This window comes from Coregonus lavaretus (assembly GCF_964263955.1).
Source record: "Coregonus lavaretus genome assembly, chromosome: 8".
In the NCBI taxonomy this organism is placed as follows: Eukaryota; Metazoa; Chordata; class Actinopteri; order Salmoniformes; family Salmonidae; genus Coregonus; species Coregonus lavaretus.
Genome location: NC_139995.1, coordinates 21,686,063 through 21,708,164, shown reverse-complemented (window position 1 = coordinate 21,708,164; position 22,102 = coordinate 21,686,063). Strand labels below are relative to the sequence as shown.

General features: G+C 42.6%; 1 protein-coding gene across 1 annotated transcript in view; it reads left to right on the top strand.

The window, feature by feature from the left end:
* LOC311133969 (synaptoporin-like) overlaps window positions 1-22,102 on the top strand; it is a gene marked incomplete at both ends in the record, with an annotated part of 138,022 nt that overhangs the window by 105,690 nt on the left and 10,230 nt on the right. Inside the window, one exon of the mRNA XM_084167596.1 lies at window positions 3,023-3,088. Coding sequence (XP_084023722.1) covers window positions 3,023-3,088 — 66 coding nt within the window. The remainder of the gene's footprint in view (window positions 1-3,022; window positions 3,089-22,102) is intronic.

The window sequence follows — 22,102 nt, the reverse complement described above, 5'->3', positions numbered from 1 at the left end:
GAGTTGGTCCCCCCTTTGCTGCTATAACAGCCTCCACTCTTCTGGGAAGGCGTTCCACTATTTGTTGGAACATTGCTGCGGGGACTTGCTTCCATTCAGCCACAAGAGCATTAGTGAGGTCGGGCACTGATGTTGGGCGATTAGGCGATGGGGTTGAGGTCAGAGCTCTGTGCAGGCCAGTCAAGTTCTTTCACACCGATCTCGACAAATAATTTCTGTATGGACCTCGCGGGGACATTGTCATGCTGAAACAGGAAAGGGCTTTCCCCAAACTGTTGCTACAAAGTTGGAACCACAGAATCGTCTAGAATGTCATTGTATGCTGTAGCGTTAATATTTCCCTTCACTGGAACTAAAGGGCCTAGCCTGAACCATGTAAAACAGCCCCAGACCATTATTCCTCCTCCACCAAACTTTATAGTTGGCACTATGCATTCGGGCAGGTAGCGTTCTCCTGGCATCCGCCAAGCCCAGATTTGTCTGTCGGACTGCCAGATGGTGAAGCGTGATTCATCACTCCAGACAATGCGTTTCCACTGCCCAGAGTCCAATGGCGGCGAGTTTTACACCACTCCAGCCGACGCTTGCCATTGCGCATGGTGATCTGACTAACAGTTCTTATGCTGACGTTGCTTCCAGAGAGAGTTTGGAACTCGGTAGTGAGTGTTGCAAATGAGGACAGATGAATTTTACGCGCTTCAGCACTCGGCGGCCCCGTTCTGTGAGCTTGTGTGGCCTACCACTTCGCGGCTGAGCCGTTGTTGCTCCTAGACCTTTCCACTTCACAATAACAGCACTTACACTTGACCGGGGCAGCTCTAGCAGGGTAGAAATTTGACGGACTGACTTATTGGAAAGGTGGCATCCTATGACGGTGCCACGTTGAAAGTCACTGAGCTCTTCAATAAGGCCATTCTACTGCCAATGTTATTCTTTGGAGATTGCATGGTGGTGTGCTCGATTTTATACACCTGTCAGCAACGGGTGTGGCTGAAACACTCGAATCCACTAACTTGAAGGGGTGTCCACATACTTTTGTATATTCTGTATATAGTGTATGTTGAGATGGCACCTGTACTCTTTAGATAAGTAATTATTTGAATCAATATCAGTCAACATCATCTCACCATGCTCAATCATTGTACTGACCATTGTTTTATTGATCCTGGCAAGCCTGTAGTGTTTTTTGGCTCAACATCTAAAAAGGTATGGCAGGCAGCCCTTTCAGAAACAGTCGGCTTATGAAAAAAATCACAAACTACTAAATGGATAAACTATGCATGAGATCTTCTATTCTTCCTGCTCACTTCTTTTTGATTTGCTGTGATGAGAAGATTAGGCCAATCGGATCTAACAGTTTTCTAATCGCTAGGACAGACCAATTCAGGCAGACTGGGAGAGCGTTTGAGAGTAGAGAGGGGGAGAGAGGGGAGAGGAGAAGAGAGGGATGTGTATGAGCAGGAGAGTAAAACAGGGGGAGGAGGAGGGGTGGAGTGAGAGAAGAGATGTTGTAAAATTAGCCACACTGTCAGCCTGGTTTTCACTTATTTCTATTGGAACTGTCATCTCTATAGCAGACACAGGAAGCATCGCTTGCTCACCATCATCTTGCCTACAGTTAGTTTACAGTCCAGCTCTCTTCCGTCTGCATCGGCTGGCTAATTAGATAACAAATTGCTCAACCTCCAGTGGGGTGGCTAGGAATGGCTATTACACAGCAAAGGATCATCATATCAACAGAAAAATACAAGGAAAGTCTGGTTCATGTTTTCATCATAATAGTCACACAAAGATGTCCTTATCAACAATAAAAATTGTCAGGCAAATGTTAATTAATCCACGCATTTCAATCTGACTGTACACTGTGCTTCACATTACATAACATTATGTCTTCAGTGAGTCACATTCCTATTTGCCCTTGGACTGTGTTTAGCCAGCAGCCATGTTGACTGTTTGCCTGGGAATCACACAGGGGATCCTTCAGAACCACATAACTCTCAGAACCATTCACGTAGAATTGGAATATAGAGAATCAGAATTTAGTCCATATATATCTGCAACGCTCTCTGAATGTTTTGTTCTGAGCAATTTAGGTGTATTCTCTCAAATTCTGTAAGATTCCACATCATTTATGTAGCCTACAAGTAATGGAAGTTATGTCTGAATATAGTCCACATTTCCAGTATTCAGAGAAATTGTCATATAAAACAGGTCACTTTGGATGCTTTTGGAGCCATAGGCAAGTGATTTGGGGGTTATTATTCTGCACAAAGCACAACCATTACAGAGGGACAGATGAGGGGTTTATCTTGAATGTGCTACAGACAGTGGTGGAGTCACAAGAAAATACCCACAGGTCAAAGGCATTTCATAGGATTTTTCAGTCTATTGGTAGTGCATGCACGCAGGCATGTAGCCTACAAAATGATGGATGATTAATAAGATATATTTCTCTACCTACACGACCTGAGTCAGGCCTGGTGCATCGAGCCAACATTCATGCACGGGGTTCCAATCACATCCTCTCATCCATCTCGGACGTGGGGAGGAGAGGCAGTTCAAAGAATAAACACATCGTAGCCTAAACAAAAAAATCTTATCCAATCGTAAAATCTTGAAGCCATCGTTCATTTCCGTGAAGCCAATCCCCGTCTGTCTCTATGGTGTTTTATTTTTCAACAAGCAGAAGAGAGCTCGGGATTTTCCGTGTAGTAGCAATAAGAGCGGAGACTCTTACACGCGCTAGGCATAGACATCAAGCGGTTTGGGTAGCATTGTACAATTGTTTACGTCTTACTGAACACGGAGATAAGTATTTTGAAAATGTTATCAACTAACGAGGTATGTTTATTGATTGTAAATGTGTTTTTTTGTCAGGTCTCAAACAGCCATTATTAAATTTTCTAACAATGTAGGCTAACTTACATGTCAAATAAGCTATACAAACATGACATATTTTGAGCCTTTTTTAATGAAAAATATCATTATTTTTTCTATGTTATTGTTGTTGTCATTCCATTAGCTCGTGTCTGTTGGGACATTTCAAGTGCTTAAATTACCTCTTGGATTTATCCGCGTTTTGGAATGGGTAAGTTGAGTGTTTGCAGAAACACTTATTTATTTTGCATGAAATAACTGAATGATAGATAACACGTTTACAGTTGCAAGTCAATTTATTCATCATATGTATTAGTGTCTGCCGTGATATAGCCTAGCTGTATACATATCACAGTCATATGTAGGCTACATATGCGGACTGAAATATAATTGCGCCTTTCATGTTTACCCAAGGGGTCTCGTTGTGTTTTTGCTCGGAAATATAATTGCGCCTTTCATGTTTACCCAAGGGGTCTCGTTGTGTTTTTGCGAGCAAATCAGCGTTATAACAGGCTATATTGAAGGTTTTGTTTACATTAATTTCCATTACTCTCAGGTGAAACTTTTAATTCTCGTAATTGCGTTCTGTGTCGCCTGTCATGATGTTAATCTTTCTCCGATGAGTAACCGTCCCAGCGCATGATCAATCAGAGCGTGAACAAACCGCTTTACCATGACCAACTGGTTCAAGTTTATGTAATGAATCGCGGCTGTATTAGGTTAGAGTAGTGTGGCTTCGTCTTCTTCACTGGGAGGCTGGAGAACATGGCAATCACCAACGTGTAAAAAACATACCTTTTGCCTGAAACAGATCGCAGTGAAGCAGGACACAATCACATTGGTTGTTTCTGAGTGACTGCTATTCACGGTGACATTTGTGGGTCAGCCTAAAATAGCAGGCATATGAGCCAAAACACCATCTGTATGATGAAGATAACGTTCAGTGAGAAACCTCATATACAGTATTCCAGTGGGCACACACTGGTTGAATAAACATTGGTTTCACGTCATTTCAATGAAATTATGTTGAACCAACTTGGAATAGACATTGAATTGACATCTGTGCCAAGTGGGATATTATATATATACAGCTCTGGAAAAAATTAAGAGACCACTGCACATTTTTCTTAAATCAGCATCTCTACATGTATGACAACCATTCCATTCCAGCTCATTCTACTGAATTAGGTACTGATTAGGTGATCACCTGAACCAAATCTTATTTAATGAGGAAAAGTATAAAAACCACTGCTGTGGTCATCACTATCCTCTTGCAATAGGACCTCAAAAGTAATATTAATCAAAAAATAACTATTGACCATGCCAAAAGAGTTGAAAAGGAAAGTTTAGAGTGACGAAAAGAAGGGTTCAATTCTGGCTTTACTGGCAGAGGGATACAGTGAGCGTCAGGTTGCTTCCATCCTTAAAATTTCAAAGATGGCGGTTCATAAGAAAAAGGTCAAGCAGCAGACATTGGGGACAACAAAGCTACAGACCGGCAGAGGGCGAAAACGACTCTCTACTGACCGGGATGACCACCAACTCATTCGAATGTCACTCAACAACCGTAGGATGACATCAAGTGAATAATGGCAAACGGCAGCTGGGGTGAAGTGCACGGCGAGGACGGTTCGAAACAGGCTCCTAGGGGCAGGGCTGAAGTCGTGCAAAGCTAGAAAAAAGCCCTTCATCAATGAGAAGCAAAGAAGAGCCAGGCTGAGGTTTGCAAAATACCATAAGGATTGGACCGTAGAGGACTGGAGTAAGGTCATCTTTTCTGATTAGTCCAATTTTCAGCTTTGCCCAACACCTGGTTGTCTAATGGTTAGACAGAGACCTGGAGAGGCCTACAAGCCACAATGTCTCGCACCCACTGTGAAATTTGGTGGAGGATCGGTGATGATCTGGGGGTGCTTCAGCAAGGCAGGAATAGGGCAGATTTGTCTTTGTGAAGGACGCATGAATCAAGCCACGTACAAGGTTGTCCTGGAAGAAAACTTGCTTCCTTTTGCTCTGACATTGTTCCCCAACTCTGACGATTGGTTTTTCCAGCAGGACAATGCGCCATGCCACACAGCCAGGTCAATCAAGGTGTGGATGGAGGACCACCAGATCAAGACCCTGTCATGGCCAGCCCAATCTCTAAACCTGAACCCCATAGAACATTTCTGGAATGTGATCAAGAGGAAGATGGATGGTCACAAGCCATCAAACAAAGCCGAGCTGCTTGAATTTTTGCGCCAGGAGTGGCATAAAGTCACCCAACATCAATGTGAAAGACTGGTGGAGAGCATGCCAAGACGCATGAAAGCTGTGATTGAAAATCAGGGTTATTTCACCAAATATTGATTTCTGAACTCTTCCTAGGTTAAAACAGTATTTTGTGTTGTTTAAAAATGAACATGAACTTATTTTCTTTGCATTATTCGAGGTCTGACCAGTTGTCATTTTCTGCAAATAAATGCTCTAAATGATAATATTTTTATTTGGAATTTGAGAGAAATGTTGTCAAAAGTTTATAGAATAAAACAAAAATGTTAATTTCACCCAAACACATACCTATAAATAGTAAAACCAGAGAAACGTATATTTTTGCAGTGGTCTCTTAATTTTTTCCAGAGCTGTATATATATATATATATATAAACTCAGCAAAAAAAGAACGTCCCTTTTTCAGGACCCTGTCATTCAAAGATAATTCGTAAAAATCCAAACAACTTCACAGATCTTCATTGTAAAGGGTTTAAACACTGTTTCCCATGCTTGTTCAATGAACCATAAACAATTAATGAACATGCACCTGTGGAACGGTTGTTAAGACACTAACAGCTTACAGACGGTAGGCAATTATGGTCACAGTTATGAAAACTTAGGACACTAAAGAGGCCTTTCTACTGACTCTGAAAAACACCAAAAGAAAGATGCCCCTGGTCCCTGCTCTTCTGCAAGGAGGCATGAGGACTGCAGATGTGGCCAGGGCAATAAATTGCAATGTCCGTACTGTGAGACGCCTAAGACAGCGCTACAGGGAGACAGGACGGACAGCTGATCGTCTTCGCAGTGGCAGACCACGTGTAACAACACCTGCACAGGATCGGTACTTCCGAACATCACACCTGCGGGACAGGTACAGGATGGCAACAACAACTGCCCGAGTTACACCAGGAACGCACAATCCCTCCATCAGTGCTCAGACTGTCCGCAATAGACAGAGAGAGGCTGGACTGAGGGCTTGTAGGCCTGTTGTAAGGCAGGTCCTCACCAGACATCACCGGCAACAACATCGCCTAGGGGCACAAACACACCGTCGCTGGACCAGACAGGACTGGCAAAAAGTGTTCTTCATTGACGAGTCACGGCTTTGTCTCACCAGGGGTGATGGTCGGATTCGCGTTTATCGTCGAAGGAATGAGACCTGTACTCTGGAGCGGGATCGATTTGGAGGTGGAGGGTCCGTCATGGTCTGGGGCGGTGTGTCACAGCATCATCGGACTGAGCTTGTTGTCATTGCAGGCAATCTCAATGCTGTGCGTTACAGGGAGACATCCTCCTCCCTCATGTGGTACCCTTCCTGCAGGCTCATCCTGACATGACCCTCCAGCATGACAATGCCACCAGCCATACTGCTCGTTCTGTGCGTGATTTCCTGCAAGACAGGACTGTCAGTGTTCTACCATGGCCAGCGAAGAGCCCGGATCTCAATCCCATTGAGCACGTCTGGGACCTGTTGGATCGGAGGGTGAGGGCTAGGGCCATTCCGCCCAGAAATGTCTGGGAACTTGCAGGTGCCTTGGTGGAAGAGTGGGGTAACATCTCACAGCAAGAACTGGCAAATCTAGTCCATGAGGAGGAGATGCACTGCAGTACTTAATGCAGCTGGTGGCCACACCAGATACTGACTGTTACTTTTGATTTTGACCCCCTCCCCTTTGTTCAGGGACACATTATTCAATTTCTGTTCGTCACATGTCTGTGGAACTTGTTCAGTTTATGTCTCAGTTGTTGAATCTTGTTATGTTCATACAAATATTTACACATGTTAAGTTTGCTGAAAATTAACACAGTTGACAGTGAGAGGATGTTTCTTTTTTATATACAGATGAAGTCTGAAGTTTACATACACCTTAGCCAAATACATTTAAACTCTGTTTTTCACAATTCCTGACATTTAATCCTTGTAAAATGTCCCTGTCTTAGGTCAGTTAGGATCACCACATTATTTTAAGAATGTGAAATGTCAGAATAATAGTAGAGAGAATGATTTATTTCAGCTTTTTTTTCTTTCATCACATTCCCAGTGGGTCAGAAGTTTACATACACTCAATTAGTATTTGGTAGCATTGCCTTTAAAATGTTTAACTTGGGTCAAACATTTCGGGTAGCCTTCCACAAGATTCCCACAATATGTTGGGTGAATTCTGGCCCATTCCTCCTGACAGTGCTGGTGTAACTGAGTCAGGTTTGTAGTCATCCTTGCTCGCAACACGCTTTTTCAGTTCTGCCCACACATTTTCTATAGGATTGAGGTCAGGGCTTTGTGATGGCCACTCCAATACCTTGACTTTGTTGTCCTTAAGCCATTTTGCCACAACTTTGGAAGTATGCTTGGGGTCATTGTCCATTTGGAAGACCCATTTGCGACCAAGCTTTAACTTCCTGACTGATGTCTTGAGATGTTGCTTCAATATATCCACATAATTTTCCTTCCTCATGATGCCATCTATTTGGTGAAGTGCACCAGTCCCTCCTGCAGCAAAGGACCCCCATAGCATGATGCTGCCACCCCCATGCTTCACGTTTGGGATGGTGTTCTTCAGCTTGCAATTGCCCCCTTTTTCCTCCAAACATAACAATGGTCATTATGGCCAAACCGTTCTATTTTTGTTTCATCAGACCAGAGGATATTTCTCCAAAAAGTATGATCTTTGTCCCCATGTGCAGTTGCAAACCGTAGTGTGGCTTTTTTATGGCGGTTTTGGAGCAGTGGCTTCTTCCTTGCTGAGCGGCCTTTTAGGTTATGTCGATATATTACTTTTGTACCTGTTTCCTCCAGCATCTTCACAAGGTCCTTTGCTGTTGTTCTGGGATTGATTTGCACTTTTCGCACCAAAGTACGTTCATCTCTAGGAGACAGAACACGTCTCCTTCCTGAGCGGTATGACGGCTGCATGGTCCCATGGTGTTTATACTTGCATACTATTGTTTGTACAAATGAACGTGGTACCTTCAGGCGTTTGGAAATTGCTCCCAAGGATGAACCAGACTTTTTTCTGAGGTCTTGGCTGATTTCTTTTGATTTTCTCATGATGTCAAGCAAAGGGGCACTGAGTTTGAAGGTAGGCCTTGAAATACATCCACAGATACACATCCAATTGACTCAAATGATGTCAATTAGCCTATCAGAAGCTTCTAAAGCCATGACATCATTTTCTGGAATTTTCCAAGCTTTTTAAAGGCACAGTCAACTTATTGTATGTAAACTTCTGACCCACAGGAATTGAGATACAGTGAATTATAAGTGAAATAATCTGTCTGTAAACAATTGTTGGAACAATTACTTGTGTCATGCACAAAGTAGATGTCCTAACCGACTTGCCAAAACTATAGTTTGTTAACAAGACATTTTGTGGAGTGGTTGAAAAACAAGTTTTAATGACTCCAACCTAAGTGTATGTAAACTTCCGAATTCAACTGTATACAGTACCAGTCAAAAGTTTGGACACACCTACTCATTCCAGGGTTTTTCTTTATTTTTACTATTTTCTACATTGTAGAATAATAATGAAGACATCAAAACTATGAAATAACACATATGGAATCATGTAGTAACCAAAAAAGTGTTAAACAAATCAAAATATATTTTATATTTGAGATTCTTCAAAGTAGCCACCCTTTGCCTTGATAACAACTTTGCACACTCTTGGCATTCTCTCAACCAGCTTCACCTGGAATGCTTTTCCAACAGTCTTGAAGGAGTTCCCACATATGCTGAGCACTTGTTGGCTGCTTTTCCTTCACTCTGCAGTCCAACTTATCCCAAACCATCTCATTTGGGTTGAGGTCGGGTGATTGTGGAGGCCAGGTCATCTGATGCAGCACTCCATCACTCTCCTTTTTGGTCAAATAGCCCTTACACAGCCTGGAGTTGTGTTGGGTCATGGTCCTGTTGAAAAACAAATGATAGTCCCACTAATCGCAAACCAGATGGGATGGCGTATCGCTGCAGAATGATGTGGTAGCCATGCTGGTTAAGTGTGCCTTGAATTCTAAATAAATCACTGACAGTGTCACCAGCAAAGCACCACTATCACACCTCCTCCTTCAGCATTCCAGGTGAAGCTGGTTGAGAGAATGCCAAGAATGTGCAAAGCTGTCATCAAGGCAAAGGGTGGCTACTTTGAAGAATCTCAAATATAACATATATTTTTATTTGTTTAACACTTTTTTGGTTACTACATTATTCCATATGTGTTATTTCATAGTAATAGTTCATATTGAAAAACCCTTGAATGAGTAGGTGTGTCCAAACTTTTGACTGGTACTATATATATACAGTACCAGTCAAAATATACCTAGTTGATTTTAATATGACTGTAGAAAACCATTGACTGTGATGTAGGGTACATATGTTTCAGTACATGGTGACTGCTTGCAGAAAACACACGTGCACATTCACATGCACATACACTCACACACAGACACACAGACACACACACACACACACACAAACACACAGGAGCAAGGGCATGGAGATTGTAGTTTCTCTCTACGACTGTGTTGAAAATGTAGAGGGGTAGAGGAGGAATCAGTATCTTTACCAACCACGAGCATAGTGACACACAGACAATCAACCCACTGCACACTGTGATTCTCAGAGTGATTCATTGGTTCAGCTTGATTAGTAGGAGTGGCCAGGGTCGAACAAAACAGAGATGACCGAGTAAAACCAGGTTATCTTCAGTACCTTTACTATTACGGATTCTTATTAGCAGCTCTGATGGCAGTTGTCTTGGTCATTTTGCACAACATTGCATCATGAGGAGTGTGTGATTTGACTTTGGCTAACAGTGCTTACGAATGCATGATAGGCTACAAATCATTACTCAAGTCATAGACCCCCAAATGTATTCCATTATTTCTTTATTTTTTACAGTTTTAATTGGATGTTTTTATCAATGTCAATCAAACAAGCGATAGCAGTCACATGATCTGCATAGCAACAAAACATTAACAAGAAGGGGGGGTTGGTACAGCAGCTCAAGATACAACAATTGAGAGATAATATTACAAGAGTGGTATCTATCAAAGGTATTTGATGGTGGAGATGGCATTTGACCAGCCCACTAGAGTTTTTGTAGCCGCGCCATGCAGCTTAGCTGTTGAAGATTTTAGCTGTCAGGGATATGGGCTTAAAAAAAGAAGTACCATGTCAGATATAGAGTTGAAATGTATTAAAGTTTGAGTTTGCATCCCAATATTACACTTTGTATACATCACAGAAGACTGAAATATAACAAAACTATTTAACTTAGAAACACCAGATTTTATTAATTATGAAATTATGAAAAATATAAATAACATTCCACCCATGAGTGCACTAGGTCATTTGACTGCAGGAAAGGGCTACAGAAGTATTTGGATCAAACCCATTTTTTTGAATTGCCTTTCTGGCAGCAGTTAGGGCACACATTAACAATTTTAATATAATCGAATCCAATAGATTGTCACAAGTATTTCCTAGTAGAAACAGACCAGGCGATAAACGGTATTTAATGTGTACATAGGTCCCGACTGAACCAAGAGGGCCTTTATTCTGATCTGCTTTTTTGGAGGGGAGATTAAACACAAAAGGTAAATCTCTCAGAGAGTAAGAGTCTATCTAGAGTTGACATGGAGGCTTCTCAGGAGTCTACACTCTTAAAGAAAAGGGTTCCAAAAGGGTTCTTCGGCTGTCCCCATAGGAGAACCATTTTTGGTTCCAGGTACTAGAAACCTTTTGGGTTCCATGTAGCACCCTCTGTGGAAAGGGTTCTACGTGGAATCCAAAAGGGTTCTACCTGGAACCTAAAAGGGTTCTCCTATGGGGACAGCTGAATAACCCTTTTTAGGTTCTAGATATAACCTTTTTTTCTAAGAGTGTACAGTGTAGTAGAGGAATCCTGTTCCGACATCTTTTGAAATTGATGAAGAGTCATGGTTGTCAGTTCAGTTTGTTGATGAGCCGCTCATATTTAATCCAATGGGTTTAGATCTGTGCTGACATTTACATTACAAATGACATTTTAAATAGACAATTGTGTTGTCTCGCATAGAACGGCACCAATCTTTAAGTCTGTATGATCTATTTGTGGATGATTATTCCAGAGAGTTATATGTGGTCCATAACCTGCCAGTAAACATGGATTTATGGTTCACTTCCCATACATTTCCGAAGCTGCAGATCTGGCTCTCTGGCACATTGTCAGTATCTGGCAGACAATTCTCCTGTCACAACGGCTGATGTAGATGTGGTGAAGGAGTCAAACGCAGACACAGAAGCTAAGTCCAATACTTTACTGAACACGACCAAAAATATACAAAACACTGGCCTCAAAACAAACAAGAGGCGGACGATGCGCAACAATGCGCAAAAGGCTAGTATTCCAAGGTGCACGAAAACAGTACAGTGCGACGACAGAGAAAACAACAAACAAACAACGAGCCGACCTGATGACAGGCGAACAATAACACACAACACAAGACTAACCAAACGAGAAACTTATAGGAGACATAATTAACCAAACAGGAAACAGGTGTACACAATCAGACAAAACCAAACAGACATCGAAAACATCAAACGGTGATAGCTAGTACTCCGGGGACGACGACCGCCGAAGCCTGCCCGAACAAGGAGGAGGAGCAGCCTCGGCTGAAACCGTGACATCTCCAAACAGCTGTAAGCTCCTCGCTCCCAAGTCATCCTTTGCTATGTGCCCCAACTCCTCGGTGTGTGTGTGTGTTGTGTGTGTGTTTGTGTGTGTGCATGTGTGTGGGCATCCTAATACTGAGCTAGTTGTATGAGTGTACAGTAACTGTCTTGCCTGCAGCGTAGCGCTTTTGTGTCAGATGATAGGTTTCTTTCAGAATACTGACAGCTGACTAACAAATATGGATTTGTATCAGATATCAGTATAGTATGTGTGACTTCAGTGTGACTGTGAAATACTTTATGCACCTCTCTCAGGTGTCTCAACTAGACACTTTTTTATTGTTTTCATAGGACAGCGTGTAGGTAATGCTCAAGAAAACAGAACCTTACACAAGTTGAGATTTCTCTGTTTTGATTTGAAAAGTGGTGCTGAATAAGAGGAATTGCCATTTCAGATCATTATTGCTATTGAATGCCGGGGAAATGGGGAAAACATATGCACCTTCTCAAGGGAGAATTAATCTCCTCCTCTCTCTCTCTCTCTCTGTCTCTCTCTCTCTCTCTCTCTCTCTCTCTCTCTCTCTCTCTCTCTCTCTCTCTCTCTGTCTATCTCTCTCTGTCTGTCTGTCTATCTCTCTCTCGCTCTCTCTGTCTATCTCTCTCTGTCTGTCTGTCTATCTCTCTCTCTCTCTCTCTCTCTCTCTCTCTCTCTCTCTCTCTCTCTCTCTCTCTCTCTCTCTCTCTCGCTCTCTCGCTCTCTCATACCTCCCTGGACATCAGCAAATATCAGGTCATTTCAATTTCCAACACTTCAAGAAACACTCTATCTGGCTTCAAAACTACCAGATCAACAGAATGCAAAGCAATGAACTCTTCAGTTAAAATCCACTGACTTCGAGAATCAGCAAAGCTTGTCATAAGGCCCATGTGGATGCAGCTTTAGGCTGTAACCTAGCCCTGCTAACCCTAAACCATTAGGTCAAAGAGGCGCTCACGTCCCTCCCTGAGACTATGGGCCTGGGCTCGGCTCGGTCTGTGAGTCAGACAGGAGAAGGGCGGCCTGTCCCTTCCTGTTTGCTGGGAGGGCCCAATGTCAGAGCAAGGAGCAGAGTTCATGCCCAACGCCACTCGCTCAGCAAGTGAAACCCTACAATGGAAAGCTTGAAGCATGTAGAGTTTAATGGTCTGGTGTTGCTTTTTCTCCAGAGACGGAGTACCAACTTATTCACAAGTTTGTAGTTCTGTAACATCATAGACCATTGTGTTAAGAACAAAAATCATTATTAAGAGACTCATCAAGGTGAACACACTTTTGTGTCTCATCTCTTTAGTAAACATAAATAAATTAACCTGCACGGTAATATGGATGTAAAGTGGTGTTCTGCTAAAAGAGTCCACTCTTACATATAGTATAATTAACACTCACTTATAGGTTTTTGCACAAATGTTCACTGTCACATACAGACCCATTGATTGTACCAACACACACAAAGAATAACTGCTGTCCCACCATCCACACACACAAACACTTGTTCGGATTGTACCACTGCTGGGTGCGGAGGCTTACTAACAGACACACACACACACACACACAGTCAAATCATATCACTGTTTGGTGGCCGAGGCTGACTAACTGCGCTGCTGTGTAGCCATGGAAACCCCACAGGGAGAAGAGGAGCATGAAGAAGCACTGTTATAAAAAATAAATTGAGATTTTCTGCCTGCTTATGGTCAGTCAAGCTTGCAGGGAGATGTGCTGGGGGGGGGGGGGGGGGGGGGGGGGGGGGGGGGGGGGGCATAGGGAGAGGGAGAGGGACATGGGTTAAACAGGGCACAAAGCATTCGCCATGTAGGGAGATCAACTGCCATGAGAACTTGATTCTACCATAATGTCTTGATCAGGACTGTTATCACAGTGTGTGTTGGGTTAGTTATGTTAAAAGTATAGTATAACATATCTAAGACAGTCCTCTTTCAAGACTAGATAGGTAGAAAGAGAGGACTATAGACAAAAGAAGACATTATTGAAATTGTAGGCTCACCACGGCCCAGACCATTTAAATAATACATATTTTTATAGATCCATTTGTAGCTTCATAACTGTAAATGTGATTTTGTTTATTCTCCCACTGTTGTCGCAGATTTCGATAGATGGTTCGCGTTTTATCTTGTAACTAGCTAGCATAAAATTGCTCATGTTACCACACTGACGGACCATGAAGAAGGAAACTGTGGATTGTGGCTAATGCTTCCGCTCGAGTGGAGAAAGAAGGATATTTTTACCCCCCCCCCCCCCCCCACACACACACACACACAGTGTCACTGAAGAGAGGGTTTATAATCTTCAGAGGCTTTGCTTTGTCATCCCATACCCATATAGGCACTTACACAACAGCTTGAGCGTGTTAGACTGAAGTGGCCTTTAACACAGTAGACGAGAGAGGTACTGTAGCGATGATCATGTCCCTGTTTAGTTCTTCTGACCTTGTTGGTAATAATGGTATAATAGCTGGGTTCCTGGCTTTCAGGGTGGTTGTATAGACTCTTTATATGACCCAGAGTATTGTGATGGTGGATCAAAACATTTAATGGGCTGCAGACATGGTCCAGATTTCTGCAGTCGTAAAGAGAGAAGATTTCAGGCTTTTTGTTCCCAAAGTGGGTACTTCATGCTTCGACGCCTGTCGTCTTGAATAGAGCGGGTGGATAGCAGCGCCTATGGTGCCTGAGGGAACCTAAGTGTAGCTGATGAATGCTGTGCTTAGGCTCCTCAGTGACACTGACTGACTGACTGACTGAATACACAGTGTCCTTATCATGATTTACATTTACATTTTAGTCATTTAGCAGACGCTCTTATCCAGAGCGACTTACAGTTAGTGAGTGCATCCATTTTTTCATACTGGTCCCCCGTGGAAAACGAACCCACAACCCTGGCGTTGCAAGCGCCATGCTCTACCAACTGAGCTACACGGGACCATCTCCACCTTTACTACACACTTAACGATCCCTCTCCCTCTATCACCTCCTCACTCGTTCTCTTCTTCTCACCATTTCTCTTTCACCTCGTCCTCCGTTCTCTCTCTTGCTTTCGTTCTCCATTCTCGCTGAGTCCATGAGCCCATCCCTGGACTCTATGTATCTCATGTATGTTTTCATGGGGGTGAGGGATGTATCTTGTTGTGTGTATGTGTAGCTGACTGTGGTGATCTGTGTGGAAATAATTTCCTTTAGAAGGGCAAAAGAACATAATCATTCCCCAGCCCTTATCCTAGCCTCATCCTAGCCTCTTTCCCTGCGTTCTCCCAGTCTCCATCCTAGCCCACATCCAGGCTTCTCTCCCAGGTCTTATCCCTCCCCCAGGAGCCCAGCTGGGAGAGGCTGATAAACACACAGGCTTAGCACACACTCCCCTTCACAATGACACACTCGCCTGTTCAAAGGCCTCCACTATAAACGCGAGTGGTAAACGACTGAAATCATAGGGAATGGAGGCAGCTGCAGGAAAGAGAGGGGGAGGGCGGGAGGGAGGGAGGGGGGAGAGCGAGAAAGCTGGGGAAGGGGGTGGGCCCGGGAGGTTTTTTACCATAATGTGAGGTTGGAATTGCTCTCTCTCTCTGTCTCTTGTTGTGTTTATGTGTGTAAATGTGAAATGTTTCTGACTGTGTGTGTGTGTGTGTGTGTGTGTGTGTGTGTGTGTGTGTGTGTGTGTGTGTGTGTGTGTGTGCGTGCGTGCGTGCGTGCGTGCGTGCGTGCGTGCGTGCGTGCGTGCGTGCGTGCGTGCGTGCGTGCGTGCGTGCGTGCGTGCGTGCGTGTGTGCGTGCGTGTGTGTGTGCATGGTTGGGCAGATTACTTGAAAAATGTAATCCGTTACTGATTACAGGTACATGAAAAATAAAGTAATCGGTAACGTAATCCTTTGAATTACACGAAATGAGTAACGTAATCCGATTACATTTTGATTACTTAAAACGTTTAAAAACATATATATTTTTTAAAAGACATATTTTAAAACATTTAAAAACGTTTGTCTAATGTAGATTTTTTGTTGTTGTTGTATTTCCAATTTGGGGACTAGTGTGGGAGAATAGCCTAAAGATCCTTTCATTCACATGTTCTATTGTATGTGTAAGAACATAGTGACAGGGCTCCATGCTAACATTTACAGTTGGTCGCACCACAATTGCTATGGGGTCACATAATAATAAAAAATTAGTAGCCTCATCATCTTATAAAGTCATTCAACGTGTTTCATTAAGACGTGTACTAGACTACTAAAATGGTATTATTTAAAAAATTAATGGTTTATTCTAGCATCATGTTCAAGCACGAATGCATGATACCAGATATGTTTATGTGCATCCTAAACCAGTGATTGTCATGAACTTGGGGTTTGACAACTAGGCAATTGTTGTTATTATTTTAGTATCAGAATAGGGTTCCAGATGAATTTGTCTACATCTTTTTGGGCACTAATATCACATAGGCTAATTCATTTGGGGTTAATTAATCAGCTGAGGAAGTGGTTAGCTAGATCGCTAATTCTAAATATAGCCTAATATCACTGATAGTTAGCTGTTTAATTGAGATCCTTGTTTTATATATATATATATATATTATTTTAAAGGATTTTCTTTTGCAATTTAGTACAAAACAAAAGCGCACAAAAAAATAACAAAAAAACACAGCTGCCAGACATGTGAAATTAAGTATTGCTTAAGCAAGACATGGGACAAGAATAGAGCAACAATGAAAGCTACAGCAACAATAAGTGTCCCTAGTCAGTGTTCATAGTCAGTCTCTGTCCAGATGGTCCAGAAACTGACCCCAAATCTTGAGAAATCTCCTGGAGGAGTTAGTCCTGAAAAACAAATATTTTCCAAGTTAATGATGTTAAAAATGAATCTGCTAGCCATCTACTGAAGCAAGGGGGGGGTGGGTTACTTCCATTCTGTGAGGATATTTATTTTTTGCAGCCACCATTCCAAACACCAGAGCCTGTTGTTCCTCATAGGACGATCTTAGAACAGACTCTGAGCAGCCAGAGAGAGCAGGTTCTGCGTCAGGTTCAATGGCCCTCTCATATACCTTTGAGTACCAATCAAAGATGTTCCTCCAAAAATTATTAAGTAGGGGGCATAGCCAAAAAATATGAGTTTAATGAATCCTCTGAGGCTTTACACATGTCACACAGTGGGGAGATCTGGGGGTAAATTCGATGTAATTTGGTTTTGGAGTAATGAAGTCTATGTATGACTTTATATTGTATAACTGATATCTTGCATTGATGGAACAGGAGTGAATTCTAGACAGGGCTTCTCCCCATAGATCATCTGAGATCTCAATATGTAACTCTTTACCACAGGTCTCCTTGAGATGACTAGTAGAGGCCTCTGTGTAGTTGGAGAAAAAGGTGACAAACTGTGAGATGAGGTGTTCTGAGTTGGGAGGGCGCTGTAGCAAATCATAAAACTAATGTTGTACAGGGAGGGTGTCAACATTTTGAATTTTCCCGTTGATATAGTGTCTGACTTGTAAATAATGGAACAAATTTGAATGGGAGAGATTTAATGTATTCTTTAATTGGATGAATGATGCTAATTGCTTATCTATGTATAAGTCTTCAATTGTGGCCAGTCCCTTCTCCCTCCATTCAACAAACACCTTATCAGACCGAGATGGAACAAAATAATGATTAAAGCATATCGGGGTGTATACAGAGGTATCAGGCACCTTATAAACAGGCTTCATCTGGTTTAAAATTCTTAAAGAATTTCTCAAAACATAGTTGTTGCCTGTCAGTTTGTTTGGGTGCTCTGCTTTGGAGAAAAGCAAGGCTGGAAGAGAGGAATTTGTTACAGACTTGACTTTCATATTTAGCCACAGGGGGCAACATTGTCCAACTTATCTGTGAAACCCAGTTGGCAGGACGTTAATGCCCTGGCATTTGCAGCCCAGTAATAATGCTTAAAGATGGGTATGCCTAAGCCGCCACTTTCCTTGGGCTTTTGCAAGTGGGCTTTACAAATACGATGGTTTTTGTAACCCCAGACAAATGACAAGATTGTCGAGACCAAAGTTAAGAAAAATTGGAAGATTCTGGCAAAGATAAAGGAACCTGGGAAGAGAAACCATTTTTATGGCATTAATACGCCCCATCATAGAAATAGGCAATATTCTCCAGCTCTCTATGTTTTGTTTTAGCTTTGCAACCAGCTCACTGTAGCTAAGCTTGAAGATGAGCTTTGGATTTCTAGGTATTTTTTGTCCCAGGTAAGTTAAGTGGTCATGCACCACTTTAAATGGTATCCTCTCTAGCTCACTTGCTGTAATATTATCTGAGATACACATGAGATCACTTTTTCCCCAATTTATTGAATAGCCAGATAGTTTGCCAAATGAATTGATTAAGTCTAGTAGGTTAGGGACAGAGGCTACTGGGTCCGAGAGGCACATCGTCTGCATATAACGAAATGCGGCTTTCTATGTTTCCTATTTTAAGACCTTGGATATTAGGATGATCCCTTATTTGTATCGCCAGGGGTTCAAGGGTGACAGCGAAGAGCAGAGGACTGAGTGGGCAACTGTGCTGGACAGATCTATGTAGTTCAAAGGAACAGGATTTGTCGCTGTTGGTCAGAATAGAGGATGTTGGGCAGGCATAGAGCATTTTGACCCAAGCGATAAATGAGTCGCCAAATCCAAACCTAGTGAGTGCTTCAAACATGTATGACCATTCTATTTGGTCAAACACTTTTTGAGCATATAGCGATATAATTGCTGCCTTGGATAAACCCTGTCTGATCTGGATGAATAATGGTTGTTCCATGTTTGTTCAACCTATTAGCAAGCACTTTGGTGATTAATTAAAACCGCCTCTGATTATTAGATTAGTGGTACTAAGATCTGGGAGTAAATCAAAAACATTACGAAATAAATGTGGGTCATTCAATAGGGTGACAGGGAAATAGGGGTGACAGGGAAATAGTTAATGTTCCATGATACTATGATGTACCTACTGTGTGGGTCTGTAGTCATGGACAAGAGTTGAAAAGGGATGTTTTTACGAAAGAGAAAAGCAATACCTCTAGCCTTGGAGAAGAAGGGTGATTGATAAACTTGAGAAATCCAGTTGGATCTCAGATGCCGCTGCATCTTGGCTTTTATGTGCGTTTCTTGCAGGAAAATTATGTCAGCACCAAGTGATTTCAAGTGCTTAAATACCATACCCCTTTTGCACGCGTGCCCAAGACCGTGCACATTCCATGAGACTAATGTGACACCTTTAACATCTGATTGATTCCCAAGATCACTTCCTGACATTTATATCCAAGAGCATTTCAAATAAAACATCTTAAACATTTACGAATTAACATAAAACTTGTCTGGCAGCAGAAAACAAAAACCAAGCACAGTAACAGACCCCAGAGAAACCTGCCCTCCCCACTGCTTCCCCACAGAAACCCGCTCTCCCCACTGCTTCCCCAGAGAAACCCGCCCTCCCAACTGCTTCCCCAAATGAAGCACTCTTCTCCCCATCTTACGTAAATGAGGACCGCCGGGCATGATGGCTAGAACAGACCCAATACTACTAACAACAGTCATACTTAACTAACAGCCCTCTCCGTGGTTGTTGGAAAACAAATGAATACGTTACCATTTATGAATAAACATAAAATCCACTGTTTGCTCAGTCAATATCCCAGAGGTTTGTGGTGAGTGATTTCACCCTTTCATGGGGTTTGCTGTAGTTTTGATATGTAGCTTGCAGCCTCTTCGGGCTTGGTGAAGACTATTGTCATACTGTTGTGATGAACATGTAGCTTGGCTGGAAAACACAGGCTATATTTCACCTACGCCTCTCTCATGGTCTGCATCACATCTCGGAATGCGCGCCATTGCTCCATCACCTCCAAGGTGTAGTCGGGAAAGATGATAACCTTTTGGCCTTTGTATTCCATAGCTCGCTGTCGTCCAAGTCATAGAATTAGCTCCTTTTCCTGAAAGTGATGTACCCTTGCGATTATGGTACGCGGCTTGGCACCTGGTGAGGGCTTCGCCTGTAGAGAGCGGTGTGAACGATCAATGATGAGGGGCTTTGGGAAGTTGTCGTCGCCCAGCAGCTTGGGAATGAGCTTGGACACGAACTCTGTGGGTTCCCTTGTTCTTCGTCCTCCAAAATCCCCACAAGTTTGATGTTCAGCCTGCGACTCCTGCCTTCTAAATCGAGAACCTTGACTTGGAGCGCCTCGTTCTTCTTTTTAAGCTGCGTGCAGGTGGTTTCCAGGCCTCCGATCCAGGTGTCATGATCAGACAGGGCCTCATTGGCTGTGTCCATGCGGCCCTTCAGTTCGGCCTGTGCTGTCTTTAGAGACTCAAACTTTGTTTCGAGCCTGTCAAAACGATTGTTGATAGTTTTATTATAGCCTCTTTTATTTGTTGACACATTGCCATGGCAGAATCTTGTTGCTGGGTGTCTGGAGAGTTGTCGTCATCTGTACTCAAAATAGCGCTAGCTGCTGCTTGTTGAGCCTGGGCCTTTGTCAACTTTGCGTTAGCTGTTATGTTGGTTTTCGTCGCCATATTTCACTTTTTTGCTGCTAGTTAGTGCCTGGGGAATATACTAAACAATGTTTATATATTTTTTTGTTGGCAAACTTGGAAATAAAACATTACAAATTTAAGATTTCAAAATACGCGGAGAGGAGATCTGAAGGAACGCTTTTACTCCATACGCATGCGCACTAACGCCGCCTGTTTAATTGATATCTAACAGTAAATATAATGTATAGGCCTATGCACCCACCTTGAATGGCTGAGTGCCCTTTTTTTCAATATGAAATACAATTCAGACCAGAAACCTGGGATCCTTTTCTCTTCAACAGTAACAACAGTTGTTGCTTTCAATACAGTGTTTTTCCCCATGATTACATTTTGAAATATTGTGCAATCAGAAAGCATTTCACAAAGGAGAGAGAGAGAGAGAGAGTGAAACTGCACTGCTTCAAAGCAGCAAGCAGGAACTCTATAGTCCAGACGACTGCAAGGTGTAAATGTTTTGGAAGCCTCTATTCATTCAACCAGTTTGAATACAAAAGACGCCATCCACCTTTCATGAGCAATCAGCAGAACAATTGCATGTGAGAAGTCTTGATGGTGCGCTAAATGACAGCAATGATGACAAAGTTTTATCTAATTTTCCTCTTGATGAGGTAATCCCGAATGTAATCAGCTGTTTTTAAGAATGTAACAGTAATCCGATTAAACCATTTTTTAAAGGTAATGCGGCTGATTACAGTTACTTGTTTTTTTGTAGTCGGATTAAGTCATCCGCATTACATGTAATCCGTTACTACCCAACCCTCCCACTGGGCAAAAACTGGTTGAATTAACGTTGTTTCCTCATCATTTCGACCCAAAAAGTCAATGTGATGACATTGAATCAACGTGGAAAACTGATTGGATTTTTTTCACCCAACTTTTCACCTAAATCCAATGACATTGTCACGATCGTCCTGAGAAGAAGTGGACCAATGCGCAGCGTGATGAGTGAACATACTTATTTATTAGAGAACAAAACAACAAAACGATAACGTGACGTCCTTGGTTACAAACACTAACCATACACGGAACAAGATCCCACAAACACTGTGGCCAAACAGGCTGCCTAAGTATGGTTCCCAATCAGAGACAACAAGCAACAGCTGATTCACGTTGCCTCTGATTGAGAACCACACCGGCCAACCTAGAAACAAATAACTAGATAAAGAACCTAGAAACAAAACACATAGAAACAACACACCCTGGCTCAACATAACAGAGTCCCAGAGCCAGGGCGTGACAGACGTGACAATTATTGTTGATTTCACATTGAATAAACAAACGTTATTTGACAACTCAACCAAATGTAAATCAAAACTAGATGTTGAACTGACGTCTGTGCACAGTGGGCTATGTGTGTGTGCTTGTTTGCTTTTCATAAGCACCTGATCCCTCTCAACCAAAACAGTGTGATGTGAGCGGTAAATGCCATATCGCAGTACTTAAAGCACTTCTGCCCTCCTGCTGTGTTTCTCTGTGCTTGAGATTAGGCAATGAGAAGAGACTTACAGTATACCTGGGGAAATGGGGTGTTAAGAGAATGGAGAGACTGATCCAGTACATTGTAGATGTGCTTTAGAATGGCATCTCCTAGCCTAGCATCCTGCTCTGCTCTGCTCACTGCTGGACACCGTCTGTGCTCCACTGTTGCCATGCCACCTCAGGGATAATCCAGAACGCTCCACATCAGCTAGCACACATATGGAGCCACTGTACT